The 26,327-nt window shown below is 44.2% G+C and overlaps 1 protein-coding gene across 1 annotated transcript in view; it reads left to right on the top strand.

Moving 5' to 3' along the window:
- Positions 1-16,178, top strand: part of LOC115118158 (exostosin-1-like) — a gene marked incomplete at its 3' end in the record, with an annotated part of 84,988 nt that extends 68,810 nt beyond the window's left edge. Inside the window, exon 2 of the mRNA XM_065015444.1 lies at positions 16,085-16,178. Coding sequence (XP_064871516.1) covers positions 16,085-16,178 — 94 coding nt within the window. The remainder of the gene's footprint in view (positions 1-16,084) is intronic.
- Positions 16,179-26,327: the final 10,149 nt, after the last annotated feature.

The raw sequence follows: 26,327 nt of genomic DNA, 5'->3' as shown, positions 1-26,327 counted from the left end.
GACTGGTCCTGATAGACAGAAGGGCTACTTCCTGATTGGTCCTGATAGACAGAAGGGCTACTTCCTGAGGGGAGCTGAGATGAGACTGTCTGCTGTGACTTGGAGTTGGGCTTGGTGTTTATAATGGTGTTTATATTTCCCTCCCAAGTGATTCTGCATCATCCGGAGACTTTTATTTTTCTCTCCAGAGAGATATTTTTTTTAATAGAGTTTAGAAACACAAAAGTAAAAACAAAATGAATGACTCTCTGAACTCTTGAGGTGGAGACGGGCTCGTTGGTGCTTTTATAAGTCCAGATTTAGCTTTAGTCGAATGTATTTTTAAATCCATGCTCCTTTACCTTTTCTGTCCCAGGTGGGCGTTTCGCTCTTGTTTACCCAGGAAGAGATTTATACCTGGATTACTTCCAGTACTGATCTGTAACATTGGAATCACAATGTTCTATCTACTCTTCCTGTGTTATCTTGGGACTTCATGTATCAGTGTTATCTCTCTTCTGTTCGCTGAGTCGTGTTAGCTGAGTCGTGTTTGCTGAGTCGTGTTTGCTGAGTCGTGTTAGCTGAGTCGTGTTTGCTGAGTCGTGTTTGCTGAGTCGTGTTTGCTGAGTCGTGTTTGCTAAGTCGTGTTTGCTGAGTCGTGTTAGCTGATTTGCTGAGTCGTGCTTGCTGGGTCGTGTTTGCTGAGTCGTGTTTGCTGAGTCGTGCTTGCTGACTCGTGCTTGCTGAGTCGTGCTTGCTGAGTCGTGCTTGCTGAGTCGTGCTTGCTGAGTCGTGCTTGCTGAGTCGTGTTTGCTGACTCTTGTTTGCTGACTCGTGCTTGCTGTCTCGTGCTTGCTGAGTCTTGTTTGCTGACTCTTGTTTGCTGACTCGTGTTTGCTGAGTCGTGTTTGATGTCCAATCCATGACAGATTGTGGAATAAATGTCAAGTACACAACACTGTTTATGGTCTGAACATTTACCTTGCTGTGAAGTCCGCTGGAGGAGGTTGAGTGTTGTGGATGACAGCACTTCTTTACACACTGACTGGTGGTCAGGAAAAACCAACCGTTGTGGCCATTTTGATTGCAACATTTGGTTGAGTTTATTAAACCTCTTGTGAACATTGCAGTGTAAACCACAATCACTCTATAACCACCCTGTCATTAGGAGAACAGACTCTATAACCACCCTGTCATTAGAACAGAGACTCTATAACCACCCTGTCATTAGGAGAACAGAGACTCTATAACCACCCTGTCATTAGGAGAACAGAGACTCTATAACCACCCTGTCATTAGGAGAACAGAGACTCTATAACCACCCTGTCATTAGGAGAACAGAGACTCTATAACCACCCTGTCATTAGAACAGAGACTCTATAACCACCCTGTCATTAGGAGAACAGAGACTCTATAACCACCCTGTCATTAGGAGAACAGAGACTCTATAACCACCCTGTCATTAGGAGAACAGAGACTCTATAACCACCCTGTCATTAGGAGAACAGAGACTCTATAACCACCCTGTCATTAGGAGAACAGAGACTCTATAACCACCCTGTCATTAGAACAGAGACTCTATAACCACCCTGTCATTAGAACAGAGACTCTATAACCACCCTGTCATTCTATAACCACCCTGTCATTAGGAGAACAGAGACTCTATAACCACCCTGTCATTAGGAGAACAGAGACTCTATAACCACCCTGTCATTAGGAGAACAGAGACTCTATAACCACCCTGTCATTAGGAGAACAGAGACTCTATAACCACCCTGTCATTAGGAGAACAGAGACTCTATAACCACCCTGTCATTAGGAGAACAGAGACTCTATAACCACCCTGTCATTAGAACAGAGACTCTATAACCACCCTGTCATTAGGAGAACAGAGACTCTATAACCACCCTGTCATTAGGAGAACAGAGACTCTATAACCACCCTGTCATTAGGAGAACAGAGACTCTATAACCACCCTGTCATTAGGAGAACAGAGACTCTATAACCACCCTGTCATTAGGAGAACAGAGACTCTATAACCACCCTGTCATTAGGAGAACAGAGACTCTATAACCACCCTGTCATTAGGAGAACAGAGACTCTATAACCACCCTGTCATTAGGAGAACAGAGACTCTATAACCACCCTGTCATTAGAACAGAGACTCTATAACCACCCTGTCATTAGGAGAACAGAGACTCTATAACCACCCTGTCATTAGAACAGAGACTCTATAACCACCCTGTCATTAGGAGAACAGAGACTCTATAACCACCCTGTCATTAGGAGAACAGAGACTCTATAACCACCCTGTCATTAGAACAGAGACTCTATAACCACCCTGTCATTAGAACAGAGACTCTATAACCACCCTGTCATTAGGAGAACAGACTCTATAACCACCCTGTCATTAGGAGAACAGAGACTCTATAACCACCCTGTCATTAGGAGAACAGAGACTCTATAACCACCCTGTCATTAGGAGAACAGAGACTCTATAACCACCTTGTCATTAGAACAGAGACTCTATAACCACCATGTCATTAGGAGAACAGAGACTCTATAACCACCCTGTCATTAGGAGAACAGAGACTCTATAACCACCCTGTCATTAGGAGAACAGAGACTCTATAACCACCCTGTCATTAGAACAGAGACTCTATAACCACCCTGTCATTATACTTCCTGTTAGTCCCATTCATCTCCAGATAGCTAGGTCAGACTACCACATAGTGACTTCCTGTTAGTCCATTCATCTCCAGATAGCTAGGTCAGACTACCACATAGTGACTTCCTGTTAGTCCCATTCATCTCCAGATAGCTAGGTCAGACTACCACATAGTGACTTCATGTTAGTCCATTAATCTCCAGATAGCTAGGTCAGACTACCACATAGTGACTTCCTGTTAGTCCATTCATCTCCAGATAGCTAGGTCAGACTACCACATAGTGACTTCCTGTTAGTCCATTCATCTCCAGATAGCTAGGTCAGACTACCACATAGTGACTTCCTGTTAGTCCCATTCATCTCCAGATAGCTAGGTCAGACTACCACATAGTGACTTCATGTTAGTCCATTAATCTCCAGATAGCTAGGTCAGACTACCACATAGTGACTTCCTGTTAGTCCATTCATCTCCAGATAGCTAGGTCAGACTACCACATAGTGACTTCCTGTTAGTCCATTCATCTCCAGATAGCTAGGTCAGACTACCACATAGTGACTTCCTGTTAGTCCCATTCATCTCCAGATAGCTAGGTCAGACTACCACATAGTGACTTCCTGTTCGTCCATTCATCTCCAGATAGCTAGGTCAGACTACCACATAGTGACTTCCTGTTAGTCCCATTCATCTCCAGATAGCTAGGTCAGACTACCACATAGTGACTTCCTGTTAGTCCCATTCATCTCCAGATAGCTAGGTCAGACTACCACATAGTGACTTCCTGTTAGTCCATTCATCTTCAGATAGATAGGTCAGACTACCACATAGTGACTTCCTGTTATAGGTCCAGACACTGAGCTATAGGTCCAGACACTGAGCTATAGGTCCAGACACTGAGCTATAGGTCCAGACACTGAGCTATAGGTTGACACTGAGCTATAGATCCAGACACTGAGCTATAGGTTGACACTGAGCTATAGATCCAGACACTGAGCTATAGATCCAGACACTGAGCTATAGATCCAGACACTGAGCTATAGGTCCAGACACTGAGCTATAGATCCAGACACTGAGCTATAGGTCCAGACACTGAGCTATAGGTCCAGACACTGAGCTATAGGTCCAGACACTGAGCTATAGGTCCAGACACTGAGCTATAGATCCAGACACTGAGCTATAGGTTGACACTGAGCTATAGGTTGACACTGAGCTATAGGTCCAGACACTGAGCTATAGATCCAGACACTGAGTTATAGGTCCAGACACTGAGCTATAGGTCCAGACACTGAGCTATAGGTCCAGACACTGAGCTATAGGTCCAGACACTGAGCTATAGATCCAGACACTGAGCTATAGGTCCAGACACTGAGCTATAGGTCCAGACACTGAGCTATAGGTTGACACTGAGCTATAGGTCCAGACACTGAGCTATAGGTCCAGACACTGAGCTATAGGTCCAGACACTGAGCTATAGGTCCAGACACTGAGCTATAGATCCAGACACTGAGCTATAGATCCAGACACTGAGCTATAGATCCAGACACTGAGCTATAGGTCCAGACACTGAGCTATAGGTCCAGACACTGAGCTATAGGTCCAGACACTGAGCTATAGGTCCAGACACTGAGCTATAGGTCCAGACACTGAGCTATAGATCCAGACACTGAGCTATAGATCCAGACACTGAGCTATAGGTCCAGACACTGAGCTATAGGTCCAGACACTGAGCTATAGGTCCAGACACTGAGCTATAGATCCAGACACTGAGCTATAGGTCCAGACACTGAGCTATAGGTCCAGACACTGAGCTATAGATCCAGACACTGAGCTATAGATCCAGACACTGAGCTATAGATCCAGACACTGAGCTATAGATCCAGACACTGAGCTATAGGTCCAGACACTGAGCTATAGGTTGACACTGAGCTATAGATCCAGACACTGAGCTATAGGTTGACACTGAGCTATAGATCCAGACACTGAGCTATAGGTTGACACTGAGCTATAGGTCCAGACACTGAGCTATAGGTCCAGACACTGAGCTATAGGTTGACACTGAGCTATAGGTTGACACTGAGCTATAGATCCAGACACTGAGCTATAGATCCAGACACTGAGCTATAGATCCAGACACTGAGCTATAGATCCAGACACTGAGCTATAGATCCAGACACTGAGCTATAGGTCCAGACACTGAGCTATAGATCCAGACACTGAGCTATAGGTCCAGACACTGAGCTATAGATCCAGACACTGAGCTATAGATCCAGACACTGAGCTATAGGTTGACACTGAGCTATAGGTTGACACTGAGCTATAGATCCAGACACTGAGCTATAGATCCAGACACTGAGCTATAGGTCCAGACACTGAGCTATAGATCCAGACACTGAGCTATAGATCCAGACACTGAGCTATAGATCCAGACACTGAGCTATAGATCCAGACACTGAGCTATAGATCCAGACACTGAGCTATAGATCCAGACACTGAGCTATAGATCCAGACACTGAGCTATAGATCCAGACACTGAGCTATAGATCCAGACACTGAGCTATAGGTCCAGACACTGAGCTATAGGTCCAGACACTGAGCTATAGATCCAGACACTGAGCTATAGATCCAGACACTGAGCTATAGATCCAGACACTGAGCTATAGGTCCAGACACTGAGCTATAGGTCCAGACACTGAGCTATAGGTCCAGACACTGAGCTATAGGTCCAGACACTGAGCTATAGGTCCAGACACTGAGCTATAGATCCAGACACTGAGCTATAGATCCAGACACTGAGCTATAGGTCCAGACACTGAGCTATAGGTCCAGACACTGAGCTATAGGTCCAGACACTGAGCTATAGATCCAGACACTGAGCTATAGGTCCAGACACTGAGCTATAGGTCCAGACACTGAGCTATAGATCCAGACACTGAGCTATAGATCCAGACACTGAGCTATAGATCCAGACACTGAGCTATAGATCCAGACACTGAGCTATAGGTCCAGACACTGAGCTATAGGTTGACACTGAGCTATAGATCCAGACACTGAGCTATAGGTTGACACTGAGCTATAGATCCAGACACTGAGCTATAGGTTGACACTGAGCTATAGGTCCAGACACTGAGCTATAGGTCCAGACACTGAGCTATAGGTTGACACTGAGCTATAGGTTGACACTGAGCTATAGATCCAGACACTGAGCTATAGATCCAGACACTGAGCTATAGATCCAGACACTGAGCTATAGATCCAGACACTGAGCTATAGATCCAGACACTGAGCTATAGGTCCAGACACTGAGCTATAGATCCAGACACTGAGCTATAGGTCCAGACACTGAGCTATAGATCCAGACACTGAGCTATAGATCCAGACACTGAGCTATAGGTTGACACTGAGCCAGACACTGAGCTATAGATCCAGACACTGAGCTATAGATCCAGACACTGAGCTATAGGTCCAGACACTGAGCTATAGATCCAGACACTGAGCTATAGATCCAGACACTGAGCTATAGATCCAGACACTGAGCTATAGATCCAGACACTGAGCTATAGGTCCAGACACTGAGCTATAGATCCAGACACTGAGCTATAGATCCAGACACTGAGCTATAGATCCAGACACTGAGCTATAGATCCAGACACTGAGCTATAGATCCAGACACTGAGCTATAGATCCAGACACTGAGCTATAGGTCCAGACACTGAGCTATAGGTCCAGACACTGAGCTATAGATCCAGACACTGAGCTATAGGTCCAGACACTGAGCTATAGATCCAGACACTGAGCTATAGATCCAGACACTGAGCTATAGATCCAGACACTGAGCTATAGGTCCAGACACTGAGCTATAGATCCAGACACTGAGCTATAGATCCAGACACTGAGCTATAGATCCAGACACTGAGCTATAGATCCAGACACTGAGCTATAGATCCAGACATTGAGCTATAGATCCAGACACTGAGCTATAGATCCAGACACTGAGCTATAGATCCAGACACTGAGCTATAGATCCAGACACTGAGCTATAGGTCCAGACACTGAGCTATAGGTCCAGACACTGAGCTATAGATCCAGACACTGAGCTATAGATCCAGACACTGAGCTATAGATCCAGACACTGAGCTATAGGTCCAGACACTGAGCTATAGATCCAGACACTGAGCTATAGGTCCAGACACTGAGCTATAGGTCCAGACACTGAGCTATAGGTCCAGACACTGAGCTATAGGTCCAGACACTGAGCTATAGGTCCAGACACTGAGCTATAGATCCAGACACTGAGCTATAGGTCCAGACACTGAGCTATAGGTCCAGACACTGAGCTATAGATCCAGACACTGAGCTATAGGTCCAGACACTGAGCTATAGGTCCAGACACTGAGCTATAGGTCCAGACACTGAGCTATAGATCCAGACACTGAGCTATAGATCCAGACACTGATGATGTACATATGGCCTCATCTATACATTACCGTTCTCTTGATGATGTGTATATGGCCTCGTCTATACATTACCGTTCTCATGAGGATGTGTATATGGCCTCATCTATACATTACCCTGCGTCAGACCAGATGTCAGCATGTGTCTATGGGACAGGATAGGTGGGGACGTACAGTGCATGTAGTCCTCATGTTGATGGTAGACATCTGATCTGTTAGAGCCACAGAGAAGGACAACACGCAGCTGGTTCTAGAACCATCTATCCCTGACAACACACAGCTGGTTCTAGAACCATCTATCCCTGACAACACGCAGCTGGTTCTAGAACCATCTATCCCTGACAACACACAGCTGGTTCTAGAACCATCTATCCCTGACAGCTCAGTTAGCAGTGATGGTTCGTACGAACGCCGTCATGTTCTGCCTTTTAAGCCATGAGTGCGATGTGATAAACAGCATGGGATTCTCCCTGCCAGGGGCCAGGAATGACTTCCTGTTTCATGTATATGCTCTGTACGTAGGTCAGGCTCTCTCTTGGCTTGACTTAGAGATCTCCGGGCTAGGTACGGCTTCATCAGGGTCCAATTACACAATAATTATCACTGTGCAGGTTGTCCCACATCTGTCAAACGTCACTCTCATGCTTCCCGTAGTTTCTACTCATCTGATTGATGGGGAAGATGATTCAACTCAGACTCATCGTGTGAACAAACTAACAGAGTGTTTCTAAGGCAACTAGTAAACACAACAGGCTAGCTAGATAAACAGGACGTTGTTGGGCTGTGTGGACATAACTGTGTTGTTTCTACACTGCTGGGAAGACATCTCTGTACTAGTCTTATCTATCAGCTTACTGGGTTCCAAGACGAGAACTCATCAATCTATCAGCTTACTGGGTTCCAAGACGAGAACTCATCAATCTATCAGCTTACTGGGTTCCAAGACGAGAACTCATCAATCTATCAGCTTACTGGGTTCTAAGACGAGAACTCATCAATCTATCAGTTTACTGGGTTCCAAGACGAGAACTCATCAATCTATCAGCTTACTGGGTTCCAAGACGAGAACTCATCAATCTATCAGCTTACTGGGTTCCAAGACTAGAACTCATCAATCTATCAGCTTACTGGGTTCCAAGACGAGAACTCATCAATCTATCAGCTTACTGGGTTCCAAGACGAGAACTCATCAATCTATCAGCTTACTGGGTTCCAAGACGAGAACTCATCAATCTATCAGCTTACTGGGTTCCAAGACTAGAACTCATCAATCTATCAGCTTACTGGGTTCCAAGACGAGAACTCATCAATCTATCAGCTTACTGGGTTCCAAGACTAGAACTCATCAATCTATCAGCTTACTGGGTTCCAAGACTAGAACTCATCAATCTATCAGCTTACTGGGTTCCAAGACGAGAACTCATCAATCTATCAGCTTACTGGGTTCTAAGACTAGAACTCATCAATCTATCAGCTTACTGGGTTCCAAGACGAGAACTCATCAATCTATCAGCTTACTGGGTTCTAAGACGAGAACTCATCAATCTATCAGCTTACTGGGTTCCAAGGAGAACTCATCAATCTATCAGCTTACTGGGTTCTAAGACTAGAACTCATCAATCTATCAGCTTACTGGGTTCTAAGACTAGAACTCATCAATCTATCAGCTTACTGGGTTCTAAGACTAGAACTCATCAATCTATCAGCTTACTGGGTTCCAAGACTAGAACTCATCAATCTATCAGCTTACTGGGTTCTAAGACTAGAACTCATCAATCTATCAGCTTACTGGGTTCCAAGACTAGAACTCATCAATCTATCAGCTTACTGGGTTCTAAGACTAGAACTCATCAATCTATCAGCTTACTGGGTTCCAAGACTAGAACTCATCAATCTATCAGCTTACTGGGTTCCAAGACGAGAACTCATCAATCTATCAGCTTACTGGGTTCCAAGACGAGAACTCATCAATCTATCAGCTTACTGGGTTCCAAGACGAGAACTCATCAATCTATCAGCTTACTGGGTTCCAAGACGAGAACTCATCAATCTATCAGCTTACTGGGTTCCAAGACTAGAACTCATCAATCTATCAGCTTACTGGGTTCTAAGACTAGAACTCATCAATCTATCAGCTTACTGGGTTCCAAGACGAGAACTCATCAATCTATCAGCTTACTGGGTTCCAAGACTAGAACTCATCAATCTATCAGCTTACTGGGTTCCAAGACTAGAACTCATCAATCTATCAGCTTACTGGGTTCCAAGACTAGAACTCATCAATCTATCAGCTTACTGGGTTCCAAGACTAGAACTCATCAATCTATCAGCTTACTGGGTTCCAAGACTAGAACTCATCAATCTATCAGTTTACTGGGTTCCAAGACTAGAACTCATCAATCTATCAGTTTACTGGGTTCCAAGACTAGAACTCATCAATCTATCAGTTTACTGGGTTCCAAGACTAGAACTCATCAATCTATCAGTTTACTGGGTTCCAAGACGAGAACTCATCAATCTATCAGCTTACTGGGTTCTAAGACTAGAACTCATCAATCTATCAGCTTACTGGGTTCCAAGACTAGAACTCATCTCTATCAGCTTATAAGACTAGAACTCATCAATCTATCAGCTTACTGGGTTCAAGACTAGAACTCATCAATCTATCAGCTTACTGGGTTCCAAGACGAGAACTCATCAATCTATCAGCTTACTGGGTTCCAAGACGAGAACTCATCAATCTATCAGCTTACTGGGTTCCAAGACGAGAACTCATCAATCTATCAGCTTACTGGGTTCAGACGAGAACTCATCAATCTATCAGCTTACTGGGTTCCAAGACGAGAACTCATCAATCTATCAGCTTACTGGGTTCCAAGACTAGAACTCATCAATCTATCAGTTTACTGGGTTCCAAGACTAGAACTCATCAATCTATCAGCTTACTGGGTTCCAAGACGAGAACTCATCAATCTATCAGCTTACTGGGTTCCAAGACGAGAACTCATCAATCTATCAGCTTACTGGGTTCCAAGACTAGAACTCATCAATCTATCAGCTTACTGGGTTCCAAGACGAGAACTCATCAATCTATCAGCTTACTGGGTTCCAAGACGAGAACTCATCAATCTATCAGCTTACTGGGTTCCAAGACGAGAACTCATCAATCTATCAGTTTACTGGGTTCCAAGACGAGAACTCATCAATCTATCAGTTTACTGGGTTCCAAGACGAGAACTCATCAATCTATCAGCTTACTGGGTTCCAAGACGAGAACTCATCAATCTATCAGCTTACTGGGTTCCAAGACTAGAACTCATCAATCTATCAGCTTACTGGGTTCCAAGACGAGAACTCATCAATCTATCAGCTTACTGGGTTCCAAGACGAGAACTCATCAATCTATCAGCTTACTGGGTTCCAAGACGAGAACTCATCAATCTATCAGCTTACTGGGTTCCAAGACGAGAACTCATCAATCTATCAGCTTACTGGGTTCCAAGACGAGAACTCATCAATCTATCAGCTTACTGGGTTCCAAGACGAGAACTCATCAATCTATCAGCTTACTGGGTTCTAAGACTAGAACTCATCAATCTATCAGCTTACTGGGTTCTAAGACTAGAACTCATCAATCTATCAGCTTACTGGGTTCTAAGACTAGAACTCATCAATCTATCAGCTTACTGGGTTCCAAGACTAGAACTCATCAATCTATCAGCTTACTGGGTTCCAAGACTAGAACTCATCAATCTATCAGCTTACTGGGTTCAAGACTAGAACTCATCAATCTATCAGCTTACTGGGTTCCAAGACTAGAACTCATCAATCTATCAGCTTACTGGGTTCCAAGACGAGAACTCATCAATCTATCAGTTTACTGGGTTCCAAGACGAGAACTCATCAATCTATCAGCTTACTGGGTTCCAAGACGAGAACTCATCAATCTATCAGCTTACTGGGTTCCAAGACGAGAACTCATCAATCTATCAGCTTACTGGGTTCCAAGACTAGAACTCATCAATCTATCAGCTTACTGGGTTCTAAGACTAGAACTCATCAATCTATCAGCTTACTGGGTTCCAAGGGAACTCATCAATCTATCAACTGGGTTCCAAGACTAGAACTCATCAATCTATCAGCTTACTGGGTTCCAAGACTAGAACTCATCAATCTATCAGCTTACTGGGTTCCAAGACTAGAACTCATCAATCTATCAGCTTACTGGGTTCCAAGACTAGAACTCATCAATCTATCAGCTTACTGGGTTCCAAGACTAGAACTCATCAATCTATCAGCTTACTGGGTTCCAAGACTAGAACTCATCAATCTATCAGTTTACTGGGTTCCAAGACTAGAACTCATCAATCTATCAGTTTACTGGGTTCCAAGACTAGAACTCATCAATCTATCAGTTTACTGGGTTCCAAGACGAGAACTCATCAATCTATCAGCTTACTGGGTTCTAAGACTAGAACTCATCAATCTATCAGCTTACTGGGTTCCAAGACGAGAACTCATCAATCTATCAGCTTACTGGGTTCTAAGACTAGAACTCATCAATCTATCAGCTTACTGGGTTCTAAGACTAGAACTCATCAATCTATCAGCTTACTGGGTTCCAAGACGAGAACTCATCAATCTATCAGCTTACTGGGTTCCAAGACGAGAACTCATCAATCTATCAGTTTACTGGGTTCCAAGACGAGAACTCATCAATCTATCAGCTTACTGGGTTCATACACGAGAACTCATCAATCTATCAGCTTACTGGGTTCCAAGACGAGAACTCATCAATCTATCAGCTTACTGGGTTCCAAGACTAGAACTCATCAATCTATCAGCTTACTGGGTTCCAAGACTAGAACTCATCAATCTATCAGCTTACTGGGTTCCAAGAAGAACTCATCAATCTATCAGTTTACTGGGTTCCAAGACGAGAACTCATCAATCTATCAGTTTACTGGGTTCCAAGACGAGAACTCATCAATCTATCAGTTTACTGGGTTCCAAGACGAGAACTCATCAATCTATCAGCTTACTGGGTTCCAAGACGAGAACTCATCAATCTATCAGTTTACTGGGTTCCAAGACTAGAACTCATCAACTCACTGGGTTCAGATAGAACTCTCAATCTATCAGCTTACTGGGTTCCAAGACTAGAACTCATCAATCTATCAGCTTACTGGGTTCCAAGACGAGAACTCATCAATCTATCAGCTTACTGGGTTCCAAGACGAGAACTCATCAATCTATCAGCTTACTGGGTTCCAAGACGAGAACTCATCAATCTATCAGTTTACTGGGTTCCAAGACTAGAACTCATCAATCTATCAGCTTACTGGGTTCCAAGACTAGAACTCATCAATCTATCAGTTTACTGGGTTCCAAGACAGAACTCATCAATCTATCAGCTTACTGGGTTCCAAGACTAGAACTCATCAATCTATCAGTTTACTGGGTTCCAAGACGAGAACTCATCAATCTATCAGTTTACTGGGTTGGGTTCAGTTTACTGGGTTCCAAGACGAGAACTCATCAATCTATCAGTTTACTGGGTTCCAAGACGAGAACTCATCAATCTATCAGTTTACTGGGTTCCAAGACGAGAACTCATCAATCTATCAGTTTACTGGGTTCCAAGACTAGAACTCATCAATCTATCAGTTTACTGGGTTCCAAGACTAGAACTCATCAATCTATCAGCTTACTGGGTTCTAAGACTAGAACTCATCAATCTATCAGCTTACTGGGTTCCAAGACTAGAACTCATCAATCTATCAGCTTACTGGGTTCCAAGACGAGAACTCATCAATCTATCAGCTTACTGGGTTCCAAGACTAGAACTCATCAATCTATCAGCTTACTGGGTTCAAGACTAGAACTCATCAATCTATCAGTTTACTGGGTTCCAAGACTAGAACTCATCAATCTATCAGTTTACTGGGTTCCAAGACTAGAACTCATCAATCTATCAGCTTACTGGGTTCCAAGACTAGAACTCATCAATCTATCAGTTTACTGGGTTCCAAGACTAGAACTCATCAATCTATCAGCTTACTGGGTTCATACACGAGAACTCATCAATCTATCAGTTTACTGGGTTCCAAGACGAGAACTCATCAATCTATCAGCTTACTGGGTTCCAAGACTAGAACTCATCAATCTATCAGCTTACTGGGTTCATACACGAGAACTCATCAATCTATCAGTTTACTGGGTTCCAAGACGAGAACTCATCAATCTATCAGCTTACTGGGTTCCAAGACGAGAACTCATCAATCTATCAGTTTACTGGGTTCCAAGACGAGAACTCATCAATCTATCAGTTTACTGGGTTCCAAGACTAGAACTCATCAATCTATCAGTTTACTGGGTTCCAAGACGAGAACTCATCAATCTATCAGTTTACTGGGTTCCAAGACGAGAACTCATCAATCTATCAGTTTACTGGGTTCCAAGACTAGAACTCATCAATCTATCAGCTTACTGGGTTCTAAGACTAGAACTCATCAATCTATCAGCTTACTGGGTTCCAAGACTAGAACTCATCAATCTATCAGCTTACTGGGTTCCAAGACGAGAACTCATCAATCTATCAGCTTACTGGGTTCCAAGACGAGAACTCATCAATCTATCAGCTTACTGGGTTCATACACGAGAACTCATCAATCTATCAGTTTACTGGGTTCCAAGACTAGAACTCATCAATCTATCAGTTTACTGGGTTCCAAGACTAGAACTCATCAATCTATCAGCTTACTGGGTTCCAAGACTAGAACTCATCAATCTATCAGTTTACTGGGTTCCAAGACTAGAACTCATCAATCTATCAGCTTACTGGGTTCATACACGAGAACTCATCAATCTATCAGTTTACTGGGTTCCAAGACGAGAACTCATCAATCTATCAGCTTACTGGGTTCCAAGACGAGAACTCATCAATCTATCAGCTTACTGGGTTCCAAGACGAGAACTCATCAATCTATCAGCTTACTGGGTTCCAAGACGAGAACTCATCAATCTGTCAGCTTACTGGGTTCCAAGACGAGAACTCATCAATCTATCAGCTTACTGGGTTCCTTTGGTCAGTTCCTTTGGTCAGGACGTGAGTTGGGTGGGTAGTCTATGTTTGTTTTTCTCTGTTGGTTTTTGAGTTCGGCCTAGTATGGTTCTCAATCAGAGGCAGCTGTCAATTGTTTTCCCTGATTGAGAATCATACTTAGGTAGCCTGGGTTTCAGTTTTGGGTTGTGGGTGTTTGTCTTCCATGTCAGTGTTTGTGATGCTGCACACTGGCTACGGCATCTCAAAATGGACAAACAGTACTATTGGCATTTTTTTTCTTCTCGTTTCTCAAGCGAATGTCTTTTCAGGGAGTATGGGAGCACACTAGTTTGGTTCGCCTAGACGACTTTATTCTGGATGCCAGCCGAACTGAAGCCTTTTAGTAACCTCTGGGTCGTTCACTGTGTAATCAGCTCTTATCCTGTCGTAGCTCAACGCTAACCCAGATAGAGACATGTAAACCCTCTCTGTCCAGCCCTGGAAGCTAGGAGATCTCACCAGCTATAACCCTGTCTACGTCTGTCTGTTCCTCCATTCCTCTGTGGTCCTTTGTGGCTCAGTTTGTAAGAGCTTGGTGTTAACAACGCCAAAGTCTTGGTTTCAGTTCCTGCTGGGGCCAATGTATGCACTCACTGTTGTGAAGTCACGTTAAGTCACTGTTGATAAGTCACTGTTGTGAAGTCAGTGTCGTGAAGTCACTGTCGATAAGTCACGTTAAGTCACTGTTGATAAGTTACTGTCGTGAAGTCACTGTCGATAAGTCACGTTAAGTCACTGTTGATAAGTCACTGTCGATAAGTCACTGTCGATAAGTCACTGTCGTTAAGTCACTGTCGTTAAGTCACTGTCGATAAGTCACTGTCGATAAGTCATTGTCGTTAAGTCACTGTCGTTAAGTCACTGTCGATAAGTCACTGTCGATAAGTCACTGTCGATAAGTCACTGTCGTTAAGGCACTGTAGTTAAGTCACTGTCGTTAAGTCACTGTCGTTAAGTCACTGTCGTTAAGTCACTGTAGTTAAGTCACTGTCGTTAAGTCACTGTAGTTAAGTCACTGTCGATAAGTCACTGTCGTTAAGTCACTGTCGATAAGTCACTGTCGATAAGTCACTGTTGATAAGTCCCTGTTGATAAGTCACTGTTGATAAGTCACTGTTGATAAGTCACTGTTGATAAGTCACTGTCGTGAAGTCACTGTTGATAAGTCACTGTTGATAAGTCACTGTCGTGAAGTCACTGTTGATACGTGTCTACTGAATGCCAGGTCATATTAATGTGTAAAGTCACTGTTGATAAGTCACTGTCGTTAAGTCACTGTCGTGAAGTCACTGTTGATACGTGTCTACTGAATGCCAGGTCATATTAATGTGTAAAGTCACTGTTGATAAGTCACTGTCGTTAAGTCACTGTCGTGAAGTCACTGTTGATACGTGTCTACTGAATGCCAGGTCATATTAATGTGTAAAGTCACTGTTGATAAGTCACTGTCGTTAAGTCACTGTCGTGAAGTCACTGTTGATGCATGTCTACTGAATGCCAGGTCATATTAACGTGTAAAGTCACTGTTGATACATGTCTACTGAATGCCAGGTCATATTAACGTGTAAAGTCACTGTTGATACGTGTCTACTGAATGCCAGGTCATATTAACGTGTAAAGTCACTGTTGATACATGTCTACTGAATGCCAGGTCATATTAACGTGTAAAGTCACTGTTGATACATGTCTACTGAATGCCAGGTCATATTAACGTGTAAAGTCACTGTTGATACATGTCTACTGAATGCCAGGTCATATTAACGTGTAAAGTCACTGTTGATACATGTCTACTGAATGCCAGGTCATATTAATGTGTAAAGTCACTGTTGATGCATGTCTACTGAATGCCAGATCATATGAACGTGTGTCTGTTCTGTCTTCAGACATGATTACAGAGAGATGCTTCACAACTCTACCTTCTGTCTGGTTCCCAGAGGACGACGCCTGGGATCCTTCCGCTTCCTGGAGGCACTGCAGGTACACACACACCATGTACACACACACACCATGTACACACACACACCATGTACACACACACACACACACACACACACACACACCATGTACACACACACCATGTACACACACATACCATGTACACACACACACCATGCACACACACACCATGCACACACACACACCATGTACCCACACACACACCATGCACACACACACACCATGTACACACACACACACACACACACACACACACACACACCATGTACACACACACACCATGCACACACACACACCATGCACACACACACACCATGCACACACACACACCATGTACACACACACACCATGCACACACACACCATGCACACACACACACCATGCACACACACACACCATGCACACACACACACCATGCACACACACACACCATGTACACACACACACACAGTGTACACACACACACCATGCACACACACACACCATGTACACACACACACCATGTACACACACACACCATGCACACACACACCATGCACACACACACACCATGTACACACACACACACCATGCACACACACACCATGCACACACACACAGCATGTGTACACACACACACACCATGTACACACACACCATGTACACACACACCATGTACACACTCACCATGTACACACACACACACACCATGTACACACACACACACACACACACCATGTACACACACACACACACACACACCATGTACACACACACACACACACACCATGTACACACACACACACACACACCATGTACACACACACACCATGTACACACACACACACCATGTACACACACACACACCATGCACACACACACCATATACACACACACACCATGCACACACACACCATGTACACACACACACCATGTACACACACACACCATGTACACACACACCATGCACACACCCACACACCATGTACACACACACACACACACACACACACACACACACACACCACGTACATACACACACCATGCACACACACACCACCACACACACACACCATGTACACACTCACCATGTACACACACACACACACACCATGTACACACACACACACACACACACCATGTACACACACACACACACACCATGTACACACACACACACACACCATGTACACACACACACCATGTACACACACACACACCATGTACACACACACACACCATGCACACACACACCATATACACACACACACCATGCACACACACACCATGTACACACACACACCATGTACACACACACACCATGTACACACACACACCATGTACACACACACCATGCACACACCCACACACCATGTACACACACACACACACACACACACACACACACACACACACACCACGTACATACACACACCATGCACACACACACACCATGCACACACACACACACACCATGTACACACACACACACACACACACACACACACACACACCATGTACACACACACACCATGTACACACACACACCATGTACATACACACACCATGCACACACACACACCACACACACACACCACACACACCATGTACACACACACACCATGTACACACACACCATGCACACACCACACACCAGGTACACACACACACCACGTACCCACACACACACACCACGTACCCACACACACACACCACGTACACACACACACCATGTACACACACACACACACACACCATGTACACACACACACCATTTACACACACACACCATTTACACACACACACACACACACACCATGTACACACACACACCATGTACACACACACCATGCACACACCACACACCAGGTACACACACACACCACGTACCCACACACACACACACACCACGTACACACACACACACACCACACACACACACACACCATGTACACACACACCATGTACACACACCATTTACACACACACACCATTTACACACACACCATGTACACACACACCATGCACACACCCACACACCATGTACACACACACACACACACACACACACACACACACCACACACACACACACCATGCACACACACACACACACACACACCATGTACACACACACACACACCATGGAGACACACACACCATGTACACACACACACCATGTACACACACACACCATGCACACACACACACACACCATGTACATACACACCACACACACCATGTACACACACACACCATGTACACACACACCATGCACTCACCACACACCAGGTACACACACACACCACGTACCCACACACACACACCACGTACACACACACACACACCACGTACACACACACACACCATGTACACACACACCATGCACACACACACACACACACACTCACCATGTACACACACACACACAACGTACACACACACACTCACCATGTACACACACACCATGTACACACACACCATGCAGACACACACACACCATGTACACACACACACACACGTACACACACACACCACCACGCACACACACACACCACGAACACACACACACCACGCACACACACACACCACACACACATACACCATGTACACACACACACACACCATGTACATACACACCACGTACACACATACACACACACACACACACACACACCACGCACACACACACACACCACGCACACCACGCACACACACACCATGTACACACTCACCATGTACACACACACCATGTACACACACACACACACACACCACGCACACACACATACACTATGTACACACACACACACACACCATGTACATACACACCACGTACACACACACCATGTACACACACACACACCACAAAAACACACACCATGTACACACACACATACACACCCATCTACTGTCCCCATATAGATCACCATCTACTGTCCCCATATAGATCACCATCTACTGTCCCCATCTACTGTCCCCATATAGATCACCATCTACTGTCCCCATATAGATCACCATCTCACCATCTACTGTCCCCATATAGATCACCATCTACTGTCCCCATATAGATCACCATCTACTGTCCCCATATAGATCACCATCTACTGTCCCCATATAGATCACCATCTACTGTCCCATATAGATCACCATCTACTGTCCCCATATAGATCACCATCTACTGTCCCCATATAGATCACCATCTACTGTCCCCATATAGATCACCATCTACTGTCTCCATATAGATCACCATCTACTGTCCCCATATAGATCACCATCTACTGTCCCCATATAGATCACCATCTACTGTCTCCATATAGATCACCATCTACTGTCTCCATATAGATCACCATCTACTGTCTCATATAGATCCCATCTACTGTCCCATATAGATCACCATCTACTGTCCCATATAGATCACCATCTACTGTCTCCATATAGATCACCATCTACTGTCTCCATATAGATCACCATCTACTGTCCCCATCTACTGTCTCCATATAGATCACCATCTACTGTCCCCATATAGATCACCATCTACTGTCCCCATATAGATCACCATCTACTGTCCCCATATAGATCACCATCTACTGTCCCCATATAGATCACCATCTACTGTCCCCATATAGATCACCATCTACTGTCTCCATATAGATCACCATCTACTGTCCCCATATAGATCACCATCTACTGTCTCCATATAGATCACCATCTACTGTCCCCATCTAGATCCCATCTACTGTCTCCATATACTGTCCCCATCTACTGTCTCCATATAGATCACCATCTACTGTCCCCATATAGATCACCATCCCCTATCACCATCTACTGTCCCCATATAGATCACCATCTACTGTCCCCATATAGATCACCATCTACTGTCCCCATATAGATCACCATCTACTGTCTCCATATAGATCACCATCTACTGTCCCCATATAGATCACCATCTACTGTCTCCATATAGATCACCATCTACTGTCCCCATATAGATCACCATCTACTGTCCCCATATAGATCACCATCTACTGTCTCCATATAGATCACCATCTACTGTCCCCATCTACTGTCCCCATCTACTGTCTCCATATAGATCACCATCTACTGTCCCCATATAGATCACCATCTACTGTCTCCATATAGATCACCATCTACTGTCTCCATCTACTGTCTCCATATAGATCACCATCTACTGTCCCCATATAGATCACCATCTACTGTCTCCATATAGATCACCATCTACTGTCCCCATATAGATCACCATCTACTGTCCCCATATAGATCACCATCTACTGTCCCCATCTACTGTCCCCATATAGATCACCATCTACTGTCCCCATATAGATCACCATCTACTGTCTCCATATAGATCACCATCTACTGTCCCCATCTACTGTCTCCATATAGATCACCATCTACTGTCCCCATCTACTGTCTCCATATAGATCACCATCTACTGTCCCCATATAGATCACCATCTACTGTCTCCATATAGATCACCATCTACTGTCCCCATATAGATCACCATCTACTGTCTCCATATAGATCACCATCTACTGTCCCCATATAGATCACCATCTACTGTCCCCATATAGATCACCATCTACTGTCTCCATATAGATCACCATCTACTGTCCCCATCTACTGTCCCCATCTACTGTCTCCATATAGATCACCATCTACTGTCCCCATATAGATCACCATCTACTGTCTCCATATAGATCACCATCTACTGTCTCCATCTACTGTCTCCATATAGATCACCATCTACTGTCCCCATATAGATCACCATCTACTGTCTCCATATAGATCACCATCTACTGTCCCCATATAGATCACCATCTACTGTCCTCATATAGATCACCATCTACTGTCCCCATCTACTGTCCCCATATAGATCACCATCTACTGTCCCCATATAGATCACCATCTACTGTCCCCATCTACTGTCTCCATATAGATCACCATCTACTGTCCCCATCTATATAGATCACCATCTACTGTCCCCATCTACTGTCCCCATATAGATCACCATCTACTGTCCCCATATAGATCACCATCTACTGTCCCCATCTACTGTCTCCATATAGATCACCATCTACTGTCCCCATCTACTGTCTCCATATAGATCACCATCTACTGTCCCCATATAGATCACCATCTACTGTCCCCATATAGATCACCATCTACTGTCCCCATATAGATCACCATCTACTGTCCCCATATAGATCACCATCTACTGTCTCCATATAGATCACCATCTACTGTCCCCATATAGATCACCATCTACTGTCTCCATATAGATCACCATCTACTGTCTCCATATAGATCACCATCTACTGTCCCCATATAGATCACCATCTACTGTCCCCATATAGATCACCATCTACTGTCCCCATATAGATCACCATCTACTGTCCCCATCTACTGTCACCATATAGATCACCATCTACTGTCTCCATATAGATCACCATCTACTGTCCCCATATAGATCACCATCTACTGTCCCCATATAGATCACCATCTACTGTCCCCATATAGATCACCATCTACTGTCCCCATATAGATCTACCATCTACTGTCCCCATATAGATCACCATCTACTGTCCCCATATAGATCACCATCTACTGTCCCCATAGATCACCATCTACTGTCCCCATATAGATCACCATCTACTGTCCCCATATAGATCACCATCTACTGTCCTCCATATAGATCACCATCTACTCATATAGATCACCATCTACTGTCCCCATATAGATCACCATCTACTGTCCCCATATAGATCATCTACTGTCCCCATATAGATCACCATCTACTGTCCTCCATATAGATCACCATCTACTGTCCCCATATAGATCACCATCTACTGTCCCCATATAGATCACCATCTACTGTCCCCATATAGATCACCATCTACTGTCTCCATATAGATCACCATCTACTGTCCCCATATAGATCACCATCTCTACATATAGATCACCATCTACTGTCCCCATCTACTGTCCCCATATAGATCACCATCTACTGTCCCCATATAGATCACCATCTACTGTCCCCATATAGATCACCATCTACTGTCCCCCATCTACTGTCTCCATATAGATCACCATCTACTGTCCCCATATAGATCACCATCTACTGTCCCCATATAGATCACCATCTACTGTCCCCATATAGATCACCATCTACTGTCCCCATATAGATCACCATCTACTGTCCCCATCTACTGTCTCCATATAGATCACCATCTACTGTCCCCATCTACTGTCTCCATATAGATCACCATCTACTGTCCCCATATAGATCACCATCTACTGTCCCCATATAGATCACCATCTACTGTCCCCATATAGATCACCATCTATAGTCCCCATCTACTGTCTCCCATAGATCACCATCTACTGTCCCATATAGATCACCATCTACTGTCTCCATATAGATCACCATCTACTGTCCTCCATATAGATCACCATCTACTGTCCCCATATAGATCACCATCTACTGTCCCCATATAGATCACCATCTACTGTCCCATATAGATCACCATCTACTGTCCCCATATAGATCACCATCTACTGTCCCCATATAGATCACCATCTACTGTCCCCATATAGATCACCATCTACTGTCCCCATATAGATCCCATCTACTGTCCCCATATAGATCACCATCTACTGTCCCCATATAGATCACCATCTACTGTCCCCATATAGATCACCATCTACTGTCCCCATATAGATCACCATCTACTGTCCCCATATAGATCACCATCTACTGTCCCCATATAGATCACCATCTACTGTCCCATATAGATCACCATCTACTGTCCCCATATAGATCACCATCTACTGATCACCATCTAGATCACCATCTACTGTCCCCATATAGATCACCATCTACTGTCCCCATATAGATCACCATCTACTGTCCCCATATAGATCACCATCTACCATCTACTGTCCCCATATAGATCACCATCTACTGTCCCCATATAGATCACCATCTACTGTCTCCATATAGATCACCATCTACTGTCCCCATATAGATCACCATCTACTGTCCCCATATAGATCACCATCTACTGTCCCCATATAGATCACCATCTACTGTCCCCATATAGATCACCATCTAGATCACCATCTACTGTCCCCATATAGATCACCATCTACTGTCTCCATATAGATCACCATCTACTGTCCCCATCTACTGTCCCCATCTACTGTCTCCATATAGATCACCATCTACTGTCCCCATATAGATCACCATCTACTGTCCCCATCTACTGTCTCCATATAGATCACCATCTACTGTCCCCATATAGATCACCATCTACTGTCCCATATAGATCACCATCTACTGTCCCCATATAGATCACCATCTACTGTCCCCATCTACTGTCCCCATATAGATCACCATCTACTGTCCCCATATAGATCACCATCTACTGTCCCCATATAGATCACCATCTACTGTCCCCATATAGATCACCATCTACTGTCCCCATCTACTGTCCCCATATAGATCACCATCTACTGTCCCCATATAGATCACCATCTACTGTCTCCATATAGATCACCATCTACTGTCCCCATATAGATCACCATCTACTGTCCCCATATAGATCACCATCTACTGTCCCCATATAGATCACCATCTACTGTCCCCATCTACTGTCTCCATATAGATCACCATCTACTGTCCCCATATAGATCACCATCTACTGTCCCCATATAGATCACCATCTACTGTCCCCATATAGATCACCATCTACTGTCCCCATATAGATCACCATCTACTGTCCCCATATAGATCACCATCTACTGTCCCCATATAGATCACCATCTACTGTCCCCATATAGATCACCATCTACTGTCCCCATCTACTGTCCCCATATAGATCACCATCTACTGTCTCCATATAGATCACCATCTACTGTCCCCATCTACTGTCCCCATATAGATCACCATCTACTGTCCCCATATAGATCACCATCTACTGTCCCCATATAGATCACCATCTACTGTCCCCATATAGATCCCCATCTACTGTCCCCATATAGATCACCATCTACTGTCCCCATATAGATCACCATCTACTGTCCCATATAGATCACCATCTACTGTCCCCATATAGATCACCATCTACTGTCCCCATATAGATCACCATCTACTGTCCCCATATAGATCACCATCTACTGTCCCCCATATAGATCACCATCTACTGTCTCCATATAGATCACCATCTACTGTCTCCATATAGATCACCATCTACTGTCCCCATATAGATCACCATCTACTGTCCCCATATAGATCACCATCTACTGTCCCCATATAGATCACCATCTACTGTCTCCATATAGATCACCATCTACTGTCCCCATATAGATCACCATCTACTGTCCCCATATAGATCACCATCTACTGTCCCCATATAGATCACCATCTACTCTACTGTATAGATCACCATCTACTGTCCCCATATAGATCACCATCTACTGTCCCCATATAGATCACCATCTACTGTCCCCATATAGATCACCATCTACTGTCTCCATATAGATCACCATCTACTGTCCCCATATAGTCCCATCATATAGATCACCATCTACTGTCCCATATAGATCACCTGTCCCCTATCACCATCTACTGTCCCCATATAGATCACCATCTACTGTCCCCATATAGATCACCATCTACTGTCCCCATCTACTGTCTCCATATAGATCTACCATCTACTGTCTCCATATAGATCACCATCTACTGTCCCCATATAGATCACCATCTACTGTCCCCATATAGATCACCATCTACTGTCATATAGATCACCATCTACTGTCCCCATATAGATCACCATCTACTGTCCCCATATAGATCACCATCTACTGTCTCCATATAGATCACCATCTACTGTCTCCATATAGATCACCATCTACTGTCTCCATATAGATCACCATCTACTGTCCCCATATAGATCACCATCTACTGTCCCCATATAGATCACCATCTACTGTCCCCATATAGATCACCATCTACTGTCCCCATATAGATCACCATCTACTGTCCCCATATAGATCACCATCTACTGTCTCCATATAGATCACCATCTACTGTCCCCATATAGATCACCATCTACTGTCCCCATATAGATCACCATCTACTGTCCCCATATAGATCACCATCTACTGTCCCCATATAGATCACCATCTACTGTCCCCATATAGATCACCATCTACTGTCCCCATATAGATCACCATCTACTGTCCCCATATAGATCACCATCTACTGTCTCCATATAGATCACCATCTACTGTCCCCATATAGATCACCATCTACTGTCCCATATAGATCTACCATCTACTGTCCCCATATAGATCACCATCTACTGTCCCCATATAGATCACCATCTACTGTCCCCATATAGATCACCATCTACTGTCCCCATATAGATCACCATCTACTGTCTCCATATAGATCACCATCTACTGTCTCCATATAGATCACCATCTACTGTCCCCATATAGATCACCATCTACTGTCCCCATATAGATCACCATCTACTGTCCCCATATAGATCACCATCTACTGTCTCCATATAGATCACCATCTAGTCCCCATCTACTGTCCCCATATAGATCACCATCTACTGTCCCCATATAGATCACCATCTACTGTCTCCATCTACTGTCCCCATATAGATCACCATCTACTGTCTCCATATAGATCACCATCTACTGTCCCCATCTACTGTCTCCATATAGATCACCATCTACTGTCTCCATATAGATCACCATCTACTGTCCCCATATAGATCACCATCTACTGTCCCCATATAGATCACCATCTACTGTCCCCATATAGATCACCATCTACTGTCCCCATATAGATCACCATCTACTGTCCCCATCTACTGTCTCCATATAGATCACCATCTACTGTCTCCATATAGATCACCATCTACTGTCCCCATATAGATCACCATCTACTGTCCCCATATAGATCACCATCTACTGTCCCCATATAGATCACCATCTACTGTCTCCATATAGATCACCATCTACTGTCCCCATATAGATCACCATCTACTGTCCCCATATAGATCACCATCTACTGTCCCCATATAGATCACCATCTACTGTCCCCATATAGATCACCATCTACTGTCCCCATATAGATCACCATCTACTGTCC

The sequence above is a fragment of the Oncorhynchus nerka genome, unplaced genomic scaffold (genome assembly GCF_034236695.1).
Source record: "Oncorhynchus nerka isolate Pitt River unplaced genomic scaffold, Oner_Uvic_2.0 unplaced_scaffold_1425, whole genome shotgun sequence".
Lineage (NCBI taxonomy): Eukaryota > Metazoa > Chordata > Actinopteri > Salmoniformes > Salmonidae > Oncorhynchus > Oncorhynchus nerka.
The sequence above is the reverse complement of the archived record's forward strand: the minus strand, read 5'-3'. Positions and strand labels throughout refer to the sequence as shown.